We start from the raw sequence: 24678 nt of genomic DNA, 5'->3' as shown, positions 1-24678 counted from the left end.
ACAGTTCCGTTTCAAACCCACAAATCTTATGGTCATTTTCCCTTTGCTAAGTCAATTTGAAATTGTTCATTAATGGTTTGAGTTGACAAACTTTCTTTTAAAATCCAATGCAATGGCCCATTTGATAATATTATCCTAATAACTTTGTTTAAATATTATGAAAATACATATAAATAAATATGTGTTATAAAAATACGTGTTTTATTGATTAAATAACAAAAACAGTTATTTAAATACTCCTACCAAATACTCATGATATTTCTACATACATATTGACTTTTTTCAATTCAATTTGAAGGGGGCTAATCTTGTGGCATGGGCGGAACTAAGTGCAACGTAGTGGGGCCAAGGCCCCCAAAATTACTAAAATATGATTTTTAATAGGTAAAATTTGAGATAAAATTTAGTTTTGTAAGACTTAGGCCCCCCAAACCAAAAATATTGGGCCGCCCACCTATGACTTGTCCTTGTCGCCCTCCTAATTAGACTAAATTTTGTAAAACTTTCTCCATGCCCCTCCTGAGTCCCAACACGTTAGTCAGTGGTTAGTTTTATTTTTTAGTAATAGGTTCCTTTATAAACTTCATCACCTTCACTACCACTTTTTTCAACTTCATTTTCCTTACTAGCCTCCCAAAAAATCTCTCATCATTAGCTTAAGCTCTCTTCAATACCCTTTAAAAAAAGGCCAAAAATAAAAATGGTATAGGTAACATAGTGTTCTCTAGCAAAATTAACAGGCTAGTCACCATAGATTTTTTTGAGAGGTATAAAACTCTTCCTCTCATTTCTCATTTCTATTTATTTATCTTATGGTTTATGATTTTATTTTCTTTCCTTTAATTTATTTTACCCAATTGATAGGTTTTATTCACTATTTTGAATTCCATATTGGCTTCTACTCAAATTGTCTTTGTAATTGACATTTGGAAAAAACCAATCTTGAATATTTGTAATACATGTTTATAACAAATTAGAAAATTTGTGTATATTATGTAAAGTTTAGAAAGATGTAAAGTTTTCAAATAAGATAATCTTGTAGACATATAAATTTTGTATACAATAAATATATATATCACTTTGGAATTAAAAAATTTATGACTTAAAAATATAAAAACTAATGTACTAAGATATATACATGCATACATATGTATGTATGTGTATATGTATGTACGAATGTGGCACTTTGAGTTTTTCTTGAATTAGAAACTAATACGATAGTTCGGTCTCAGCCCCTCCAAACAAAAATTCCTAGTTCTGCCCCTGGTGGCATATAGGTAGAGTTAACTTGTGTTGCAATAATGAGCATGCATACGTGCTTTAGGATTAGAGGAGGCAAGGCTTTTGAAGGCCAGAAGAAAAGAAGACCTTATTTCCTACCCTTGGAGCCATGGCGAAATGCATACCAATATAAAGGTTGTAAATTAACTAACCCTATAATGTATTTGTGCATTTCAGAAAAGTAAAACTACTTTGTTTTGTTCTACACTACTAGCTGACTCCATCAAAAAAAACTAAGCCATGGATACATATGCTACAAGTAATCAAGAAATTGATAATTTAACTATCGTTTCATGAGATTTAAGAAGACTCCATCTAAAAAACTAAGCCATGGATACATATATATGCCTCCGTTAATTAAAAAATCAATAATCTAACTATCGTTCTATAAGATTTCCAAGGTGTCTCATAAGCAAAGAATGGAATAGTTTGGTAACTTTAGAACTTAGGATTTAGTATAATATTATAAATCATGGGATAAATTGATATGATATAGATCTCTCCCATACAACTCTATATATGATATGGCACACCACACCAGCATGGTGCACTGACTCTGTTTCAATTTTCAAGTCGGAGTATGAGTAGGACAAAGAGATATGGTGGTTGTGTATAATAAATAGAGTTTGATAGCATAAGAAAGTCTTGAAAAATTTAATAGCAATCACAGCGGTTTGGTTTGGTTTACGGTGGTCTCCACTGTCCTCTGCTGCTGCAGTGCCAGTTTCAATTGTGGGATGTGGTAGGTCACCCTCGCTAACACCGAGGCCCCCGAGATGGTCTTGTCAATTAGTATCCAAGGTGCTTGTTTCTTTGCATTTTCAAACCCATAACTCATTTTCTTCACCTGTCCTTTTACCTAGTTGAAAAAATAATCTTAGAGAAGTTCTGGTGCGACACACTAGTTTATAACTTTGCCCACAACTCGTCCATGTGGTGAGTTGTGGTTGATTGAGGGATGTCCCCACATAGACCCACCAACCACAACTCACCACATGGGCGAATTGTGGGCAAAGTTGTACACTAATGTGTGGCACCAGAATTTTTCATAATTTAAAATCACACTATAGGAAACATACCACTAACATGTACTTGTATGTTTTCGAATAGTTTTTTCTTTACCAGTTTTTAAATCTTTACTTTTTCTAAATATGTCTTTACTTTAACCAACTTTTAATAAATAAACAAATCGATGGATAAAAACAATGCTCTTTGCATTGCACACCAAGAGTTTAATTTTCTTAATTCATATCTCCCTACCAAAAAAACAGATCACTTTCTTGATATGCAAGTGACCTATGTCAAATTTGGAGGTTTGTTTCTCAAAACAAAATGAAAACTTTCTTGATATGCAAGTAACCTGCATTGAGTTTGAAAGTATGTTTCTCCATGTATCCTCATAAACTTGTTAGGAAGATAGAATTTGGAATGCCAGTCTAGAGAAAGAGAGATTATCTTGTATATTGGGTATATATCTCATCCTGTCTCATCCTATTCACACAGAACGTAATATATACCCTCACGAATGGATCCAGGTGGGGCCCAAGGGGGCCTGGCCCCCTAAGTCCAAAATTTTTTTTTTTTATTTTATATTTCATTTTTATAGTTACCCCTTTTTTCCTAATCAATCTAGTTAGCCTACTTCAAATAACAACCATCAAACCCAAAAACTTAACAAAAATAATAAAAATATTTACAATGGTGATTGTATTTTAGACCCCCCCCCAAAAAAAAAAAAAAAACTATTTTACCACCAAAAACAAAAAATTCAGGTGTTATTAGAGAAGTTAAAGTTAAATTTTTTACAACTATAGTAAACTGGTATGAATATTAGTTAACTGTAGCAAGTTATTAAAAATAAAATACAATATTTTATTAAAATTATATTTCTTTCTTCAATTAAAAAACTCAAATTCTCTCTTCCTTATTATTTTAATAAGTTGTTTATATTATTTTAAATGAAGTAATAAAAAAAATATGACATTTAATATTGGGTGTACTGTAAAGTGAGATAGTAAAATATATAAAGTAACTTTTTGAAATACTAAAAACTAAAATTTTTATCACTACCACTATGAATACTCTAATTTCCAAAAAAATAAAATCCTAACCAGCTTAGTATTAAAAAAAATTATATTGTTTTTATTTTTTTCTTTACTTGTAAATGATGGTATCTATCTTAATGTATTTAAAAACAACAATTTTGTGAGTTTATAATTTTTTTAAATAATATATAGATGTTTATTTGGGGTTTTTTTTTTTTTTTTTCTTTATACTACGTCCTCCACTAGGTTAAAATCCTAGGTCCATCCCTATATACATCCTTAGAGAAGATATCCCATGCATTTTATATATGTATTATTTCTCTGAACATTGTGAATCCCAAAAGTATCATAGGGAGATACATATATCAATAATCAAAAGCATAAGTTAGGACCCATTTGGTAAGAAATTTTTAGTAACTTTGTTTAAGTCTTGTGAAAATACGTGTGGATGAAAATATGTGTAAAAATACGTTTTATGTTTAAACAATAAGTTTCGTTGTTTACACACCATTACCAAACACAGTCTTAATTATTACCGTCCTTGAGCCGAAGAATCATAGAGTCAAGTAGTAAACGATAGGCATCCGAGGGAGCTGTATTTATCTTCATCAGTTAGCAATTTGGCATATCCAGATATGCTTTAATCATATCCAGGATGGAAAGTGCGCTATATAATAACTATAATTCATGTACTTCATCCCAACTTTTTCTTTTCACCCCTCTACTTTTACACCAGCCAGCTGACCATTCCAAAAGTAGTGTCCTATAACATGAACTCCTTGTAAATGCCTATTTGCCCTTTTGTTTTGTAGTGTTTTCCCGGTTTGTATTGCCTTGGAGTTAAAAGAGTCCAGGATTTAAGACCTTAATACAAAGACAATTCGGTAATGCTATGATTTTCCAAGATTATATATATTTCTGAGGAATACCACTTTCAATGATTGTAGAGCTAGAACTTGCTTCCAAAAACTGTACAACAGAAGTGGGATTCCACTTCTTCTTCTTTTCTTTTCCTCTGAATATACAAGTTTTCAGGTTGCTGTTCTGCGGATTATACACCAAACGCTTATAATGATTGAAGTGCAAAAAATGGAAACAATGAGGGGAAGCATATTGCAAAACCAAGCTAAGCTTGACAGAAAACCTAATTGCAAAAATTGATATTATCCTATGATACTTTACCTCTACTTTCAGCTTCCAAAAACCTTAGAATGGATTATTTAGCCCTGAATAGTAGATCCATTGAAAGCCCTATTGAGGATGGCTTGAAACCACGGATAAACTTCCGAGATGAAGCTATGTGAGGGTCTTCTTTATTCGTTCTCTTCCTTCTAGAAGGCCCTCCCGTAACCCCAGTACTTTTGACCGGTCCTGATGTCTTCGAATTGAATATTGATGAGCCAAAAGAAGTATCAGGTGCCCCAAATGATACTGGGCCTTTATGTGATGTATCTAGTGGGTATCCAACTGCTCCATCTTGATGGGGAGGCGGGAATTTTTCACTCTTGCTCTTGGCATTTGCCTGGGTCACAATTCTCCACCTCTGCAGTAAACAAATGATCACCAATGTCAAAAGTTAAACTCACAAACCAGGTGGACAGTAAAAAAATGCATCTTGAAGGGGCCAAAATTACCAAAAGTTCTGATTGCCACCACACGAAGCAGCCACAGATAAAAGTAAAGGCTACTAATGATGCTAGGGGATAATTGAAAATTCCGACAACTTTTCACTAAAGAGATCTATAGGTTAAAGATGACTTTATTAGATGATAGTGACCATCAGACAGTCCATGTTCTTTCAAAAACAATAAAAGCTATGTGACATGTGACAGCCCAGAAAGATCATCACAAGCATTATTATTCCAATCAATGGGAGTAGATGCCCAGAGAGAGAGAGAGAGAGAGAGAGAGAATCTTTATTGATCGCATGAGTTGAATATATATAACAATAGTATTTGACAAACTCAGCTAGCATAATCTTGATGAAACTTTTTAAAAGATATTCATTTTTAAAAAGTATAAAAGAAAGCACTATCCTAGTACACAGAATGTATAAAAAAAAAGAATAGGAGAGAAAAGCAAAAAGGAACAAAGAGAGATAAACTTAACAACCGAAAAGTAAAATAGTGGAATTTACTTCTTCTCTTGTATACATTCTCTAGGATTATCAAAAACTAAATAAATAATTTGTATACATCCTCTATAATAGGATTGCACCTCTTTGGTGCTATTTTAATGAATTTTATTAGCTATCCAAAAGAAAATTAAAACAAGGGGAAGTTAGCAATTCACAGCTTGGTCTGGTAAATACAATTATACAAAGTAGGCATATTGGCAATTTTTGGTTCAGAGGGGTTTAACACCGCAGCAACTGCCTGAGGTGAAAGGTTAGGTGGGATTCAAGGTTGACTCAAGGATTTTCTATCATCCCCCCCCCCCCCCAAATAATAATAATAATAATAATAATAAAGGACAAGTAAAAGCAGAAAACTCATCTCACATACATCTAAGTTTGCTTGAATCTCTGCATTGGCTTCTGGAGCCGGAACTGCCCGACCAACACGGTCACGAGCTCTAACTCTTCTACCACCATCAACAGCATTAGATTTTCCACTTAGACCTCTTTGCCTGCAGAGGAAATGAGACATTATCTGTCAGCATTTACCTAAGACCAGTCCAGGATCTATCAGACATGAAGAAAAATGATAATTAACCTTCTCGCTTCTTCATCTCTTAATTTGACGTCCATTTCTTTGCTTGGTGGATACTTTGGTAAACTTGATGGCTCACAAGCAAAAGGTTCAGAGGCAAAGAACTGTATCCAGAAACCAAATGTATGATTACAGTCCACTATATGAAGTCAATGTGTTCCCAATAAAAATTATCTGACGTGCATTGAATTTGTCTTCCAAATCAGAACTTGGAAGAGTTCAGTTGTTATTTGTTAAATACCAGAGGACCATCTTTGTTCTTATATGATTTAAAAATAAAAAGATAAAGAGATGGGTAGGGTGGCAGGACCATTTTCAGAAGAGAGCACATCTCATGAAAGCCTCAGGGTACACTAGTAAGTTATATGAAAAATTTTCACTTGATACAAAAAAATATATGTATGCTAAGCAAAAACAGAGAAATAAATACTCACTTCACTGTTTAGAGCATCGGTGGCAGAGTGTCGCCCATCGGGATCTATCGAGAGAAGAGATTCAACTAAAGGTAGAGAAGAAGGTGGGAAATCCTTGAAGGTTTCTGCTAAGCAACGTTTGTAAGGCTGCTGTGGCTTAAAAAGTGTTGCATTTGGCAATTTATATTTCTTCCAATATTCCTCTGATGGGGAACCACATAATTTAAATATTTTATGCAGCTGTTCAACCTAAGCAGAAAAAGAATCCAAGAGTCAAATGTCAATCTGACCATGAATGTTAGAAGCTTAGAGCTAAAAACAACAATATCATCAACAAAGATTATAAACAAATAGAAGTACGCTGTCAAGTCAACAAAAGTGACCATAGCCCAAAATTAATACAAGAATCTACTATCACAAGATTTAAGAAATTGTATTTTATGCACATGCATACAATACATACTCCTACATGTGGGTTTTATGATTAAAATAAGTTCCCACAGCTGGTCACTAAGATGGCTAGAAACCTTCACCTGAAATACAAATGAACAATTAAGAATGCCAAAATTGAGCAAAACCAAGAGTAAATAAAATGCCACCAAACAAAATCTGAACTTTCTCTGCTTTCACATATTTTACTTATAAAAAAAAAAAAAAAAAAAAAGATTTGAGCTTCCACCCAATGTCTACCATATAAGGGTGGGTCACTCTCTGCTTCACTTATCTTTGCTGCTTTTTTTTTTTTTTTTTTTTTTTTTTTTTCAGTTGGGGAAAAGATACATCGTATTTATGTGCATTTTTGCATATTGAAGTATCCATATTTGAGCATTGTGTTTTTTAACATCTACTAATAATTAACCCGAGTGACTTAATCGATATGTACATTCCTTTTAAACAGTATCCTAATTATTAAAATTCAACACACAAATCTTGAGATGAACAGGGTCAAATGATTTTAAGCCCATTTGGATGAAAATGAGAACCATGGACACAAACCCTGAATTGTTGGCAAATAATCTATTAGCATTACATTATTGTTCCAGAAGAATGGATAGAACAGAAAATGCATTTGAAACTGGTATACTTAGAGTAGAGAAACCTAAAAAATAATATAAAACCAATACCTCTGTTCGCCCTGGCATGATTGGCTTCCCAGAAAGTAACTCTGCCAAGATGCAGCCAGCACTCCAGAGGTCCACACCAACACCATAGATCACAGCCCCAAGAAGAAGTTCAGGGGGCCGGTACCAGAGTGTGACAACTCGACTAGTCATAGGTTGCTTCTTCCCTGGATCATAGAAAGTCGCCAGTCCAAAATCAGCTATTTTCAAAACTCCTTCATTGTCAATGAGAAGATTGGAACCCTTGATATCACGGTGTAAGACACCACGGCTGTGGCAATGCTCAAGTCCAGACAGTAATTGCTTCATGTAGCACTTGACCTATCATAGGAAATAAATTGCAAGCAGGGGAAAAACTTCAGCCTCTTACTGTGATATTTCTGCTATGTAGAATGAAGAGCCAGACGATCATGAGAAGAAGAGGGAGGCAAACGGTAAAGAGCCTACTATGGAATATGCAATATTACCTTTTGTGAGGTGCAATTTTAAGCTCATAATCCATTTATCTTAAGTTCCTTTCATGATGACCTATCTAATATATAATATTCACTAGTCAGTCTTACTAGTAAGTACACATAAATAGCACAGCATCACTGTTAACTTCTCACATCAAAAATGAAATTTTCTTGAAAAAATTAATCAGCCCTCAGAAGCATCGGAGTTAACACGACTATCTCCTGTTTGACAATAAACATGACCCTTTCCCAAAATGCGGTCATTTTCTTCATTTTTATAAATTTGGCAGTTCTTTTTACCCCAATAAAAACTGAGGTGAGACAATTTTGTATAAAGCATCAACATTAATTTTTTAAATCATTTTTCATAAGATATTTTTAACCCAGTATAGGTGCTTGTCTTGTGTTACCTTTTAAAAACCAAAAAACAAAACAAACAAAAAAAATCTGTAAAACCATTTTCGAATTAGCTTCCACTCGCTGCCAAGTCTTCACATTAATAATTGAGGTTCTGTTCCTTGGCAAGTGCCTATTGTTTTATATTTGTTAGAATATTGAGTTAAATTTGAGCAAGAAACAATGGGTTTCAGCAACTAAAGCAGCACTAAAGAGTTCAATAATTCAATCAATAATTTTAACTAGGAGGATTCAAACTGATAGTGATATGCAGGGAGTGGCAAATTATAAACCAAGACATAAGAACACACCAATGGTCATGCAGAAACTTTGTGAGCAATTTCTTAATTTTGCATCATCCAATTACTACTAGTTATCAGCCACAAACTCTACTCTCTGAGGAAATAAAAAACAGGACAAGTATTGCAATTAAAATCACATATAAGCCCGATTTGATTAAGCTAAATAGTTGATTATGCTAATTGAGAGAGGGTTCTAAGGGCACAAATAATGAAAAACTAATGGTTAATTTCTTTTCTTCACGCAACAATTACTTTTTCTTTTAAATAACTAAGTTTGGACTAACGACCTCTACTTCATGAGACATGATTCCCAGCCAATTGAGCCAACCTGAAGAGTACATTTTTATTTTCTTCAATAAAAGAAAACAAAATTCTCAATATAAAATTTAAAGCTATACGAATAAGGAAATTTCGAAGATTTTTCACGCCCGAAATAATACAAACGAGCCATCACACGATATGTAAATTTCAAGCATTATAAAATCATATGAAACACCAAAAATTTGGATGTATCACCTACGAGACAAAGGGACCCATAAACAGCCCCATGAAAAGCTCTATCAGTAACATCAAAAGCTCACGACAATCAATCAAAACTGAAAAGACAAACACAGCCACATAACTCCCATAAACCCCTCAAACTAACCAATCATGGAAATAGAAAAATCTACAATACACCCAAAAACATAAAAAAAACCAAACCTGAAATGCATACACACCCAAGATCCAATTAGTTCCATATTAATAAAATTCATAACTAAGAGTGTAAAAAAACACTAAAAAACACACCTGGGATTCAGTGAATTTGAGGCCTTGGCACGCGACTAGGCCGGCGAGATCATGCTCCATGTATTCAAAAACCAAGTAAAGACTACAAGACATTCTTGAAGTGACCAAGCCTTCAAGCTTTACCACATTGGGGTGGTCAAGTTTTCGCAGAACTAGAATCTCTCTGGCCATGAATTTAACACTCTCTGGCTCTAAATTATCGAATCTAACTTTTTTCAAAGCCACTATTTTCCCACTTATTAGATCTTTAGCTTTATATACATTGCTATAAGTCCCTTGCCCAATCTGAACAAAAAAAACCAAACAAAACCCAACAATAAAAATATGATCTTTTTTTTTTTGAAACCGTGAATTGAAAGCTCGGTTTTGAAGAGAAAAAAACGCAGATTTAAGAACCTTAGAGAGCTTCTCAAATGTGTTGGCCCGGCGAGGAGTCCAGTCTTTGATGACGTCGCCGGCGACCTCCACGAGCCACGCCGGCCATCCCTGCTGGTTCCTAAGCATGCAAGGCTCGACTCTCGGCTTCCGGCGATCAATCCCCGCCGCCGGAGTAGAACTCGCCGGAAAGTCAGCTCCGGCGGAGTGACTCAACCTGATGTTAACATTCCGCCTCTCTTTCTCGGCCGCCCCATTCCTAACCCCGACGTCGGTCGCGGCACGCTCCTCGGCGCTCCGGCGCCGTCTCCGGCGGCCGCTGTTATCGGAGGAGGACGACGGCTTCTTGCGGCGCGACTCGCTCGTCGACGGTGAGCTGAAAACGCAACCCATAATAGGTCACCGAATTCGGCGGCGCATCGGAGACTTTCACAGAGAATGAGTTGCGTTTTCCGGTTACCGGAAAAAAAAAACAAACAAACAAACAAACCGCGAGTTGTGATTGCTCTTTATGGTTGACACCAAAACGACGTCGTGCTTAGAAACCGCGGCCAGAGATGGCGGTTTCTTAGAGAGAGAGAGAAAGCAGAGAAGGAGAGTAAGGTAGCTGAGTTTGAGAGAGAGAGAGAGTGAGTTTGAAGAGTGATAACACTGAAGAGAGTTTTCAATATAAGAAGCAGGAGAAATGGGACGTGGTTTTTGGTTTTAATTACGGGAAATTGCCACCATTTTTAGTGACGTGGCGGTTTGTCAGAGAAATGGTGGGCAGTGCAGTAGTGGTTAGTGTATGTATTTACCCGCGGGAGGGAGAGAGAGAGAGAGAGAAGAGTTCAAGCCCTGTCTTTTGCATGTGACCGAATCTCAATCTACCACTTTTTATTCTATATTTATTTCTTTTTTTTCTTTTCAAATTTTTACAAAAAAAAAAAAAATAGTTTAAATTTTAGAGTAATTATATTTTACTATTCAAAAATATACTTCAAATTACATTTTACACTCTGAATTCTCAGAATATATGTTAGCACTTTGCCATTATCTTAAATGAAAAATTAAAGTTTAACATGAATTAATGGTTGGTGCAAAGTGTATCATGAGTTATTGTCCCTAAACAAATTATGTGAGATATCACAAACTACATCACGATTCAAACTTCTAGTAAAATCACTTTAGTTGGTTTTTGTTGTCAAATAATGGATTTAAGTTTGATATCGCTTGATTGTAAAGAACAATTATCATACAACAAATGCAATTAATTTAAATTCACTGTATTTATTAAAATATATATCTCTAACAAAACTAACTATTATTGTTTTTCCCACAATCCCCAATAATGCAACATTACATTAGTTGTGGCTCTTTGAGATAGAAAGAGAGGAAGTGAGTTAAAATTGAGGCAGTGAGAATTAGTTTATTAAGAGAGAAATAAGAAATAAGAAATAATGGGTGCATATGATTATTTTCCATCCATAACTAACTGACAAAAGAGAGCAAAAGAAGCAATTTTCCAATTTTTTCAAATTATAGATCAATAGCAATAGGTTAAAAGTCAAATAACTATTTAAAATTTACTAAAAGAATTTTACTAATGTGTGCTCTAAAGACACATAATAATTTTCATTTTTGAAAAAAAAAATTCTTGAGAATTGAAAAAATATTAACAACTTTTTCAATTTTTGAAAAAAATTTTCCAAAAATAAATGGCTTAACCAAACCTTGCTAAAATTACATTGGTTCTTTTTCACCCAAAAATAAATGTGGTTAAATCTAAACCCACATGACACATGACGTCATGAATTTTTTGTGTAGGACTTTTTTATTTTTTTTATTTTTGAGAAAAGGTATGGACCTAGAAAGTAGAAACTAATAAAAAGTCAAAAGTGGATGAAGAAAGAAAGAAAGAAAGGTTTTTAACTTTTTTTTGATGCCGCCGGGGTCAATTTTTTTGTAAAGCTTTTACACATAGCATTTGACTCATCCAGTCCAATCTCTGTGATATTTTCAATTTGGTTGTACCGTACAATGACTTTCCTGCACAGTATTTAATTGGTAAAATTTTCAGGAATACCTTTTGTCTTTATTTTTTTTCTTTTTCTCAGAACCAATTGTTGGTTCTAGGATTCCTAACCTCCCATGCAATTGAATTGAGTTTTTAAAGTAGAAACTCACCTATTTTAATTTGTTATTTAGAGAGGAAGATTGGTTAGATAGGACAAAAGAGGATCACAATTGAGTCAATATTCAAACCATATCAAATAAAAAAACATGTAAAATCAATCCCATTTATGAGAATGCATACTTATTATTGCTATATTTTCATATTAGAAAAATGTTGCTATAATTATAAATTTGAAATCAAATCAATCGCAACATATTATATTATCAAGATCCTATTATCTAGCGTCCTTAAACTACCATTTTTATGAAAATTTTTATGAGAAATATAAAAACTTGTCAAAAAATCAGTTTTTTTTTTTATTTTCCTATAAAAAGTTTTTAAAAATGTTTCTTAAACCAATTCTCTTATAGCATTTGTTAACTTTAGAATCATAACAAAAAAAATTAATTTTTAACTGTTTAACTTTATTCTATTTCTTTTAAAAGTGTGGTATTGAAATTTTCTTAAAATAGTTCATTAAAAATGCCATAAGAACACCCATAATAATTTTGTATCACTACTAGACTTATTGGAATTAAATGCTAATTATAAAAAGCAAAACCAAGTGACCTTTATTACTTGTTTTAACTCTTCACTAATTAGGACTGAAGTTTCTTGGATTCCACGTGCAATTGGAACATTGTATGGTCCTTTTTCCCAGGAAAGTAGTGGGTATACAAAATGGTGAAAAAATAAACTGTCAGGCAGATCATATCAATCTAACAACTACCCCCGCCGAACCTAATAAAAGGGCATGGTTTTCATTTATTGCAAAAACTCAGAAAAGGATCTGACTTGCACATTTATTGGGTGTATTAAAACAAGGGAGCAACAAGTTTTAATTTTTATATAACTAGAACATAAAAATAATCAATTTGCAAAATTATTTCTAGTAGAATAGAAGATTGGGGTTTAATTAGTGTATTTGTTAACTTCAATCATTATAAAATGAATGTTATTGACTAAAATTCTACCATATTTAATAATAAAAAATGGTAAGAATAATAATTAAAAAATAGATTATTTTATGATAAATTGAGGTCACGTCAACATATTTGATTGCAGTTTCTTAATAAATTAAGGTAACGTGAATTAAGAAATTTGAACTGTTTTATATCTATAAAAGTTTTTTTTTTTTTTAATACAACATTGAAATTTTAATGAAGACGCAATCTAATGAATCAAGCCTATATTTTGTCATTATATATATTTTTCTTTGTCACCTTTATGTCCCTTGCCTCATTCAACAATGCTTCGTGTTTTTTCAACACAGACAATAAATTAATATTGATTAAAGGAGCAACTATCATCTTTTTCATCTCCGTGATTGACTTGCTAATCACACAGAGTTTACTAGTCTGTCGCATTTCAACGCACACCTTTGAAACTTCCAACGCCCTTTTTTGCCGTCAATGGTCATTGTATTTGCCTCATATGATATATTGAAAGTAAAAATAAAAAAAGGCTTTTAGTTGTTTTATTTAGACCATAAAAATACAATCTTTGAACAAAAATAAGACGTCAATTTTGATTGTTGATTGAGCCATATTTACGTGAAACTTTTCCTCTGTCATATTCAAAGTAAACCAACGTGAAAGGTGAAACGAGAAGGACAAGAATAAATACTAGAGTTAACTAGCTATGCTATGATGGGGGTGGGTGAAGGAATATGAGATAAATTAAGCTGAACACAGTTTCAGATTCTTGCATTAACGTAACACCCTAAAAAAAAAGCTAAAATAATGGGTTTGTCACATCCTAAATGCCATAGGTTTTCATTAGGTAGTGCAGCTTATGCTTGGGTTTTCATTTTGGCTTTGTTGAGTCTTTGTTGACTTGTGGAAAAAAAAAAATAATGACTATGAGCATATGAGCATTTAATCATTGTCATGATGACTATTGACAATATATTCAAACTGGTACGACCTCTGGGCGTGGTGCATTGATATATTGGTGGGAAGTTTCGGATTTGCATCACACGATGCTTTTATAGGTGTGCTAGGACATGGTGCGTTAACTGATAGGAGATAACCTTAAAACATTCAAGGTGTCCCATGCCATGTTGAATTCAGGTTTAAGTAGATAGGGTCGGTGACCACACATGCAATACTTTTTTTTCCCGTAATATACTCATCACTAAGAACATAAAAACTATTTTAGATTTTATATAATTAAATTTTTTTTTTTTAAATCACACTCTCTAAGTTTTATATGTTTTCATTAATTTCCATATCTATAACTTCAATTTTCTCAATTAAATTCTTCAACTTCCATATATGTTTAACCCCTCCAAAGAGGATGGTGTGGCACTAGCTTTTGGCCCAGCGAGGATGATAAGTTTCAGTGGGTAATGGTGGGTGGCGGTATTTAGCGGTTGAAGGCCAGTTTTAGGCGACATCATTTTTCATATTTGGCCATAAATAAGTCAATGATTTATTATATAAAAGAAATTATCTGTTTTAGCAAAAGGATGTAGTTTTGGTGGACTTAATAGCAAAGTTTGGATGGAGATAGACAAAAGGACAACACTAAAAACAAAACCAAAGCTAAAAGGCTATATTGTAAAATATTGAAACTCTAGTGACAAATATGAAAAAAAGTCTAACTTAGATAATATAATCTGTGATTTAACCTTTTTCTTTCTTTGGGCACTATATGCATAGCATTTGCATCCTGTAGTTTTTTTTTTAAAGAGATTTTCAACTTATTGTATCTGCTTCTATTGATAACTCTTTATTATTAGGTCAAGATACCAATTAGTTTTTTATATAAACAAGGATTGAACTCCTAATCTTTTATTCAATCATCAAAAAATTCTCATTGAAGTCCTTCTGATTTAGTGATATTGTCTAGAGTTTTTCATAGGAGAAACTTATGTTCAAAGTTTTCTCTCTTACTTATTGAATGGAGAAAAAATTTTCAAGACTCCAAACATAATTTTTAAAAATAAAACCTTAAAATAAAAGTACATTGATCCTCTCTCCCCAAAAAAAAGGTACTTTGATCCTTTACTTGGCTCTTTTATTGTAAGGATGCTTATATTCTTTCACACGGATGGAGTCATTAGTGGACAATTATAAAAAGAGAAGGTAACTTTTTTTTTTTTTTAAAGTTTTTATTGCTATAATTTATTAAGTGATACACCATTTTTTCCCCTTAAAAAATAGTTTGAATGTGGGATTAGATTTAGAGGACCGTTTCTATTATAAAATATTTGCTTTCCCAACTTTCCCTGTGGCTTATTTGAAGTTTTAAGCAAAAGTCAAGCCTAGTTATAAAGGCACCCAATAAAGAGCATGAAGAATATAATAGGTGACAAGATAATCCAAATGTCAAAGTAAAGCTACTAAATGGCGTGATTTTTTGATGGCGTGATTTAAAAGGCAATAAGAATGACTTTGCATGAATTAACGGTTGAAGAAATGTGAAAGCCATTATTATGACTTGGGTTTGATTTTTGGGGGAAAAGCAATAGAAGATTCAATTCAACAAACACTAGTCAATTTTTTCTAGTATGTCAAAACTTCACAACACGTTTATATAGTTTGAATGCTTTGAAATTTAATACTACGATTCCATTGCTATTACTACTCTCACCTGTCTGTCGCATGCTCTTCTTTAATGTTCTGACCTCTCTCTCTCTCTCTTAAATGCATGTCTATTTCCCCGTACCAAAAGCTTGACATACAGATAACTTGTCAACTTACCCCCATACTAATCAATTACTTCCCTTGTCTCCAAGGCAGCATCTTATGGAACAGTTTCATAATACCATTACCATCATTTGATGGTACCTAAAATCTATAAATGTGTAGGTTCTACGGATTATGAGACGGTGATTTTACAAAAGCGCTTCATAAGATAATTGTATTTGTATCTACAAATATGTAAATTTCGCTCTCTGTAAGAAAGTATCTTCGCGTAGTCGCTTCATAAGATAATTTTTTTTTTTATTGGGTCTACGAGTCCCCCACAACCCTACACCCATAAGCAAATTATGTTCACCCCAGTGACCCCATGCAATCATTTGCAAAGTTAAAGTTACTTGCAAGTCGATTAGTAATTAAGCAAGAGGTACCTCAACTTTTCGTTGTTATAAAGTTAGGGATTAATGCTGTTCACAGTAGGTGGAGTTTCTAAAACAAGCCCCAGCTTTTAAGAGAGCTCAAGCCCCCCTAATATTAGAGGAATGTTGTCACACGATTCAATTCCCTTAATAGGTAGGGTAATTATTCATTTTTATTCTCTCTTCCAAAATAAAATGCCCACCACTATTATGACCTGCCCTATAGGACCAACATGTCCTAAAAGAATGAGTGGTAGATTTTATTTCATAAATGTTAGTAAATAGATTCATATAAGTTGCAATGCTACAAATTTTAGGCCCTTCTGACTTGCTCTTGATTTGCACTAGATCACTCTTGACAAGTGGTTCAACTTCAAACAAGTCCAATACCAAAGTACCTCAATTGTATGGTCCCAATTCTGTGTTGGTTGCTTCTATTTTGGACTATTATAGACCAAGTTGTGTTTGCACGGCAAAATTGTCATTTATTAATGGTCCTCTACACAGATTCTATAAGTCTTTCGGCACATGAAATTAAGGCCCTCTGGACCAGGTGGGTTGGGCCTATGTATATAATAAAAATAAAAAAGTAGGTTGGGCCTCAAAATACATGTAAAGTCTTTTTTTTTTTCTTTGTTTTCTGAGGAGGAATATATATGCATAATCTATTGTTCTAATAAGTACATATATAACTTATGAACATTTACTGTCAAATCATAGCCACAAGCAATTAGACGGACCAAAATCAGCTAAAAAAAAAAAAAAACCAAAGTTGGAATTGAAGTGTCAGCTTCCCATTGGTTGTTAACAGCTCTGTGGATAGGAGAGTCCAAGTCTTAATAACCACTTAAGGCTCTTGAATTATTGGACTCCATTGTTCTTCATAGCTTCCTTCACTTTTGGTCATTAAACATAGAATTTGAGAGAGATTGTGTCAGGACATCCAAAAGTTAAAATGGGTTGCTGCTCACACTCTAATGATGAAACGCTGCTAGGGTTGGTGTTGATTTTGGTCTTAGCAATGGTCTTCTTTGTAATCTGTCAGCCCCCTCCTTCAAGGAGAGTTACTATGTACCATTGTTCTTAATTGTTATTATTTTTCCTTTTAAATTGCATTCCTTTCAACAAACTATGCTATTTAGAGTGTGAAATAGTTTGTACTATTACTTCTGCTATAGTTATCCCTATATCTATTTTCTTGTATATTCATTTCTTAGAAATTTGAGACTTTCATCAGTTAATAAAATGGAGCTGTCCATCACAGTTCTTTCTTTCATTTTCTTTTTTTCACCTTTGGTTGTTCAATATGCAAGATGGTTGAGAAAAAAAGTGAAGGAGGAGAAGAGCATTGATGTGTGGATTGGGAAGTTGCTAAAATATCTCAAACACTCAGCATCTTCTTCGTTTAAACTCATACATCGATTAGAGTTAAGTTGGGTTGGACCTCTTGTATCATTGTTGCGCATGCCCTTGCTAAATCGTGTTTTTTTTTTTGTGTGTGTGTGTGTGTGTGTGTGTGTGTAGTTGAGTGCTCAATGTGATCATGGATTTTTTTTTTTTAATAATAAATTTAAAGAGGGTTGTCAATACCCTTTTATTTGATGCACCCTTTTGTATTTTTTGTTTAATAAATAAATGGTTTGAGTCATGTTTTACAATGGTCTATTAATGTCGGCAAGGTAATGTGGCCAAAGCTATTAAATGTCTGATCTGTAAAGACCCAAAAGCATGCAATATGATGCGCAAAGATTGGGTATTTTCCACACGTATTGACTTTTAGCCTTGTAGAATGGTCCAAGCGGGTGCACTGTGATTGTGACCCTGTGAGCACTAAGGCAGCATAATAATCTATTTTTTAAGCATACATTACTTTATCTAGAAATAGGAATAAAAATTTAAATCATTAATGCAGAGCAGGTGAAATCTATTCTATTCTGCAAAATCCTTGTCAGCCATTGAAGGTCAATCTAAATCACTCCAAACCTACTATCCAGAATAATCAAATGTCAAACAAAGATCATAAAATGACTTGACTCAAACAAAACAAACTAATAATCATGCAACAAAAACATTCGTATTAGTGTGCATTTCATCAATTAATTGGAACTTGGTGTAGAACGAAGTTATTTGCTCTAGAAAACTGTGACTACAAGTTCTAAGAAAAACAAAAAATCTCATCACATCAAACATTCATAACAATATTTGCTGCAGTGCATCAAAAGGATGCATAATCCTAACCCTATTCTACTCCAATAACAAGAAGCTTCTTTCAATGGATACACAAAAAAGGTCTGCAATGAGGGCTTATTGCTTAAGCTTTTGTATGGAAAGATCAAATCTGAAAAAAGAAGAAAGAAAGTCATACACTTAAATCTAAAATTTTTTTTTTTTTTTTCCTTTCATAAGAAATTTTTAATTTCATTTATAAACTATCAATTGTGTCAATTTAGTCCATATAATTTTTAATAATGTTCAAAGTTATGATAAAGGGGTTGTTTCATGCTTCACTTTTAAGACAGTTTTGTTTTCTTTGAATTGCTTTATAGATTGAGTTATTCATCCTATAACTAACTTTAATAATTATTAATACAGGAGTTTACAATCCAAAGAAAATACAATTGGTGATTTTGACAGTTCCATAATCTAAATTACCACAATCAATAACTTATAGACAAAATACAAAGCCTCCAAATAAGAAAAGAAACGAAGTTTTGGCTATTAAAGAAACTTCAAAGTCATGAAATTTATAGAGTAAAGTGATTGTTGTTTGAAGACAAAACGAATGGAAATAAAATCCCTCAACTTCTTATTTATTTATAATGAGTATAATTGGAATTTTATTTTATTATAAAGATTAAAGGAGGATGAGATCCCTCTCCATCTACTGGCTCTACTAAAAGGTGGTTTGGAAAATTCCTATTTCACATAAAATCCCTCAATTTCAATTGAAATAAAGATAGCACATTTAGTTGTTAATGTTTTCTTTCTTGTATTTTTAATTGGATATATATATATATATATGTGTGTGTATACACAATATTCAAAATTTTAAATAAGGTGATAATTATTCAGCAAAAAATGTAAGGTGATAATAAAAAATTTATTTATAAATTTATAATATTTAAACAAAAATTCTAAAACCACATAAAAAAACACAACTTATCACTTGACAAACATTAAGTAATGGAAAAAAAAAAAATAGTAGATCAATGTGAAAATAACTTACAACTAATTGTAATCCGCCACATAAGATAATTAAAAAAAAAAAATTAAGTTGTACTAAAGCTATTCTTCTTTAATAGGTTTAATATTATGTCAATTTGATGCTCGACAATTGCGACCTTATAATACAATGACATTCTCTGCTCCAATTGCCTTTTTTTTTTTTTTTTTTTCTTTTATTCCTAGTTTATCCACTAAGTCAGCTATATATATTTCAATTCATCATTTTTTTTTTCTAAGAGTTTCATAATTGGACATTGAACCCACCGCGCTTTTTTTATAATTGTCAGTAACAAACACCTCATATATAATTCCTAACTAAAATGTATTAGATGAATGTGAAACCTGGCTGAGTGGTAAACTAAAGTATAGTTAATAAACTAAAACAATCAAGTTGTGCTAGTACGACAAAATTGTATCACAACTTATCGTATGGTGAGTTGTGATTGATAAAAGTGTGTCAACGGGTCATGTAGGGACACAACTTTACTAATCAAAACTTGTCATGTAATGAATTGTAACACAAAATTAGGTCCAATGATGTGATACTAGCATAATTCATGAAGATTACTCCATTGCTGGATGGACGAGGATGTCACGTACAACGTAGCTATCAGTATAATATTAATATAAAAATAATAATCTCGCGCCAATTCGCGGTTGATGATCAAAAAATGATTCAACTTTTTTATTTTTTTCTCTCCTGAAATGGCACGAACGGTTCAGATTCACCCAAAAAAAGCAACCCCACCATGTTCCTTACTCCACCGTATCTCTTTCTCCCACCTATTGAAAACGAAATTCCTTCACACCCACTCTCTCTCCAATCCAAAAGCAAAAGCATCACAGTGAGACTGAGATTATAGCACCAAAAAAAAAAAGTTTTTATCTTTTTTAGTTTTTTATTATTTTCAAAAAAAGTTAAAAACTGTGAGTCTCTGTGTTGCTCTCTGTGTGTGGGCGTGTGTTTATAAGTACTGCTAGAGCGAGAGAAAAAGCTAGAAAGAAAGAGAAAGAGAGAGAGAGATTGATTTTTTGGTTGAAGATGATAGACTTTGGCAGAGTGCAAAAGGAGCTACAAGAATGTAGCAGAGACATGGCGGCATCAGGAATCAAAGTGAGCCCAAAAAGCGACAATCTTGCTCGTCTCGTTGGAACCATTCCTGGACCCATTGGTACTCCCTATGAAGGGGGTACCTTCCAAATCGATATCTCTTTGCCAGGTCCCAATTTCCCAATTTTTCATTTTTTTTTTTTGGTTCTGTGTAATTTTCAATTTTTTGTCAATTTTGTGATGTAATTTTTTTAGGGTTTGTTTTCATAAACGGTGTCGTTTTTTTTGTTTGTTGTTCAGGTTAGGTTAGTGGGTAAAGTGAGAAATTTTGACCTGGGTTTGGGGGGTTTGTAAAGGTTGAAGCTTTAATTTGTCTGTGGATTGTGTAATTAGTGTGTGATTTGGGGGTAATTGTAAAAAAAAAGGTGTAAATTTGTCTAATGGGTTTTTTTTGGTCTCTGTGGTTTGAAGTGTGTCGAGGGTAAAGACAGAATTTTGAGGTTGCTTTGTGGGGTTTTTAGTTTTTGGCTTTTAAAGTGGTTTTGAATTCTGTAATTGGTGTGTGTGTGTGGGTTCATATGGATGAGGTTATTTTTCACCTAGAAACGAATGAATGTGCAGCTTGTTGAAGCATCACATGTTTCAAGGTTCAGGTATACTTTTACACTATAAACACCAAATAAGCTCATACAAAAGTACAAGTGTAGGGTACAAGTTTTTAAAGTTTGGGATTTTTGATTATTTTTAAGATAATGTTTGACTATTTGTTAGTTGTGTTTTAATGATGGAGGAGGATGTGGGACTTGCTTATTAACTTTGCATTGTGTCGATGGTGGGTTTCTTTTCGCAGATGGGTACCCTTTTGAGCCTCCAAAAATGCAGTTTGCAACAAAAGTTTGGTAGGAAATTATTATGTGTTTTGATCTTCTCTGTTCAATATTTATAGTTTTTTTCTTGATTCATTTGGTGGCACTAGGTTTTATATGCAATTTTTTTTTTCTCAAACAAGCTTGTCCATGTAATGTTATGGAATGTTACAATGATGGTTATTTGAGTAAATGAAGTGAATGGTGCTTTTGGAAATTGTTCTACAACAAGCTAAAGAAAAGTGGAAACCCTAGGATTTAGATGTTGAAAATTTTATTTATGCTATGGTTTAACATGAATACATAATAAACTGAATGAGATTAATAAATAGAGCAAAACATTTGATCGGAATGTCAGCTTTTAATTCTTATATTTCTGCTTCAATATCTTCATGGAGCTTTCAGAGGTTGAAGAAAATTGTCAAGTTATTCCATTTAGTAAGTGTGTGGGTTTTTCCATTTTCTGTAAGTTAGTTTTAGACATCTAGATCTACCATTGATATGGAAGAAGAACCAAGAAAGCACCAAAACAAACTGCATGTTGGTTGTGCACCTTTAATTACAAAAATCTTAATAGGAACTCTTTTATCCATTTTCCTGCTCTCTTTGTTTTCAACTGTCTTACATGCTTTGGGCAGCGTCCATTGTAATTCTTTCTTGGAATTTACTGCTCCAATAAATTTTCATTTGTAATCTCCTGGAAGGATGTGATACTCACACCCTATTGTACAAATTTTTGTTTGTTTAGTTTAGAATTTTTATTACTTATGAAAGGAGAGTACAATTTTGGTTATGTATAAAACTTAGGTATAGTGCCTTAGGTGCATTACATTCGGTTCTCCAATTAAATCCAAACATATGGTTGCATTGACCTATAAAAGACAAATAATGTTTATCTTTTTCAACGACAATTCAATGCAGCTATGCGTTTGAATCTTTTTTTTTTTTTTTGAGAAGGGCGTTTGAATCTAATTGAGTAACCTAATGTACTGCATTAAAGTACTGTATCTAAGGTTTACCCAAGATAATACAAGTTTTAAGAATTGGCACATGTAGTTCTTAGATGGGCTATGTAGAACCACTCCCAATATAGAGCATCTCTCTCCCTCTCTGTGAATGATCCGTAAATTGGTTTATGATCCATTGCTTTGTGCCAGTCAGTGTGGATCTCAAATGCATCCATGCATTTTGTGTGTGTGTTTTTAAAAAAACTCAGCTATCAAAAATTTTAAACTAATGCTAATACTAAGATGGTGTACGGTGCATCTCTGCAAATTTGCAGTTAATTGTTGCTAATACATGTTCAAAACAAGAAAAAAAGATGTAAAACTCTGTATCTGTTGTAGTTTAGTATCTAAATCTCTGGTTAGGCTGGTGTCGAACTTGATAATCATCAATTTCAAGTGAAACTTGAATCCTTGATGCTAGCTGATGTTATCTACTGCAACTTTCTATTTCCTTTTCTATCTTTCTTTGAGTGTATTATCCAGCTCCCCAGTGCATATCCAAGATGATTAATGCTTGGATAACTTCTCCATGATGTTTACCTGTTAAGGCACCCCAATATCAGCAGTCAAAGTGGAGCAATTTGCCTTGACATTTTGAAGGACCAATGGAGTCCAGCATTAACTCTGAAGACAGCACTTCTTTCAGTACAAGCACTGCTCTCTGCCCCTGAACCTGATGACCCTCAAGATGCCGTGGTAGCACAACAGGTCTCTAATATTCAGTGGCTAATTCGTTGTTGTCAGTCTTGCCTTAATGCTTCTTTCTTTTGCTAGGTTCTTGTCCCATTCTAAATTAGTCTGTATGTGGACAATGCAGTACATTAGGGAATATCAAACCTTTCTTGGCACAGCTCGTTACTGGACAGAATCTTTTGCAAAGGCATCATCTCTTGGAGTTGAGGAAAAGGTGTGGTGCTCTCTCTCTCTCTCTCTCTCTCTCTCTCTCTAAATATTTTTATGGGATAGAGAAGGCATATACTTGTGTGAGTTTCTGTCAGTATATTCATGAGTGAAAAAGGTTTTGGATGTGGAATTTCGCTTTCAGTATCATACATGTTGGTACTGTTATCTGTAGTTTTCTTTTGAATTGAATCAATGCATTTGCAACTTGTAATTTGTCTTAATCAATGGCAACCTGATAAGCTGCAGGTGCAAAGACTTGTGGAGATGGGCTTTGCTGAACCTCATGTGAGAAGTGCTCTGGAAGCTGTTGGTGGTGATGAAAACTTGGCTCTTGAAAAGCTGTGCTCTAGCTAGTGTGTGCACCCGGTGCTGAGTGTTGTGCTCCTCAACCTTTTATGCTCCACCGACCATGATTGCTGGAATTTATACAAATACAAAGGTTTAGTTTGGATCTCTAAGTTGCCTCATCTAGCCTAGGACTTTTTTTTTTTTTTTTTTTTTTAATGTCTTTTAATTCCTTGCAGACTATGTTTTTGCAACCATATCTATCTTCTGATGTAAAGCAATCCATGTGACACTCACTTATTGTCGAGCAACTTTTGCTGTAAGTTGCCATAACTATCAGTGCAATTGAAGTGTTCAAAATTCAAGAAGAAAGTTTTATGTTCAGCATCTTGTTTTAATAAACTAATGATTTGATGATAAGCTAGATAAGTACCTAACTTTGGGAGTTTGCCTTTAGGAGGGAAATTATCTCATGTATTACATATATGGATCCTCCCTCTTAGCACGCGGATCTCATATGATTCTGGGGCTTACACATATAAGAGGGATGATGTATTTAATCGATGCATTACAACCCTGCTTAATAAAGATGGACTCAATTACTTAGTACTGTACAAGTAACCTTATAATTTGACTTGTATTTTATGATTTTAATTCGAAATGAATGTAATTAATTCTTTCATTAGCAACATGCTAATCCCTATCCCATCAACTGTGGAAAAACCACAATCATTCAGTTGTTTTACTTATACCTAAAGGAAAACTCGAACACATGATTAAAAAGAACTTGGTTCAATGTTGTGGAACCTAAATAGTTTAATAGTTCAAGTCTCTAGGTTCAATGTTGTGGAACCTTATAATTTGACTTGTATTTTATGATTTTAATTCGAAATTAATGTAATTAATTCTTTCATTAGCAACACGCTAAGCCTTATCCCATCAACTGTGGAAAAATCACAATCATTCAGATGTTTTACTTATACCTAAAGGAAAACTCGAACACATGATTAAAAAGAACTTAGTTCAATGTTGTCGAACCTAAATAGTTTAATAGTTCAAGTCTCTATGTCCATTAAGTTGTACTTTTTCATTAAACTCCACCAAGAAAAAAGGTGGCTGAACCAAAGGTCGCACTGGGTTGGTGGATCGCTTACTTTCGGGTATTAATGGTATACCCTGCAAGTTGAACGACGAATTGGTCTGAATTGATGGATTGCTTTTCAACACATTTA

The 24678-nt window shown here is 33.4% G+C and overlaps 2 protein-coding genes across 4 annotated transcripts; one reads left to right on the top strand and one right to left on the bottom strand.

Annotated features, from left to right (window-relative positions):
* Nucleotides 1-3825: 3825 nt before the first annotated feature.
* Nucleotides 3826-10654, bottom strand: LOC115963521 (probable serine/threonine-protein kinase At1g54610). Of its 2 annotated transcripts, XM_031082545.1 has the most exons (8): nt 9910-10654; nt 9514-9798; nt 7575-7892; nt 6472-6699; nt 6041-6141; nt 5831-5954; nt 4509-4869; nt 3826-4370 (listed from the first exon to the last, which is right to left on the bottom strand). In XM_031082545.1, the coding sequence occupies exons 1-7, from the start codon at nt 10279-10281 to the stop codon at nt 4543-4545; spliced, it is 1755 nt and encodes a 584-aa protein (XP_030938405.1). In that variant the 5' UTR covers nt 10282-10654; the 3' UTR covers nt 3826-4370; nt 4509-4542. The 2 variants fall into 2 exon arrangements, with proteins under 2 accessions (XP_030938405.1, XP_030938404.1); XM_031082544.1 differs by having other exon boundaries at nt 3826-4869.
* A 9505-nt stretch (nt 10655-20159) lies between these two features.
* On the top strand, nt 20160-23831 carry LOC115963428 (ubiquitin-conjugating enzyme E2 27). Of its 2 annotated transcripts, XR_004085827.1 has the most exons (6): nt 20160-20554; nt 21236-21284; nt 22807-22966; nt 23076-23165; nt 23408-23600; nt 23686-23831. XR_004085827.1 is itself a non-coding variant. In XM_031082423.1 (5 exons), exons 1-5 carry the CDS (start codon nt 20377-20379, stop codon nt 23513-23515), a joined length of 585 nt encoding a protein of 194 aa, XP_030938283.1. In that variant the 5' UTR covers nt 20160-20376; the 3' UTR covers nt 23516-23831. The 2 variants fall into 2 exon arrangements, 1 of the variants encoding a protein (XP_030938283.1); XM_031082423.1 differs by having other exon boundaries at nt 23408-23831.
* Nucleotides 23832-24678: the final 847 nt, after the last annotated feature.

The sequence above is a fragment of the Quercus lobata genome, chromosome 10, assembly GCF_001633185.2.
Source record: "Quercus lobata isolate SW786 chromosome 10, ValleyOak3.0 Primary Assembly, whole genome shotgun sequence".
Classification (NCBI taxonomy): Eukaryota; Viridiplantae; Streptophyta; class Magnoliopsida; order Fagales; family Fagaceae; genus Quercus; species Quercus lobata.
This window is presented reverse-complemented; position numbering and strand designations above follow the sequence as displayed.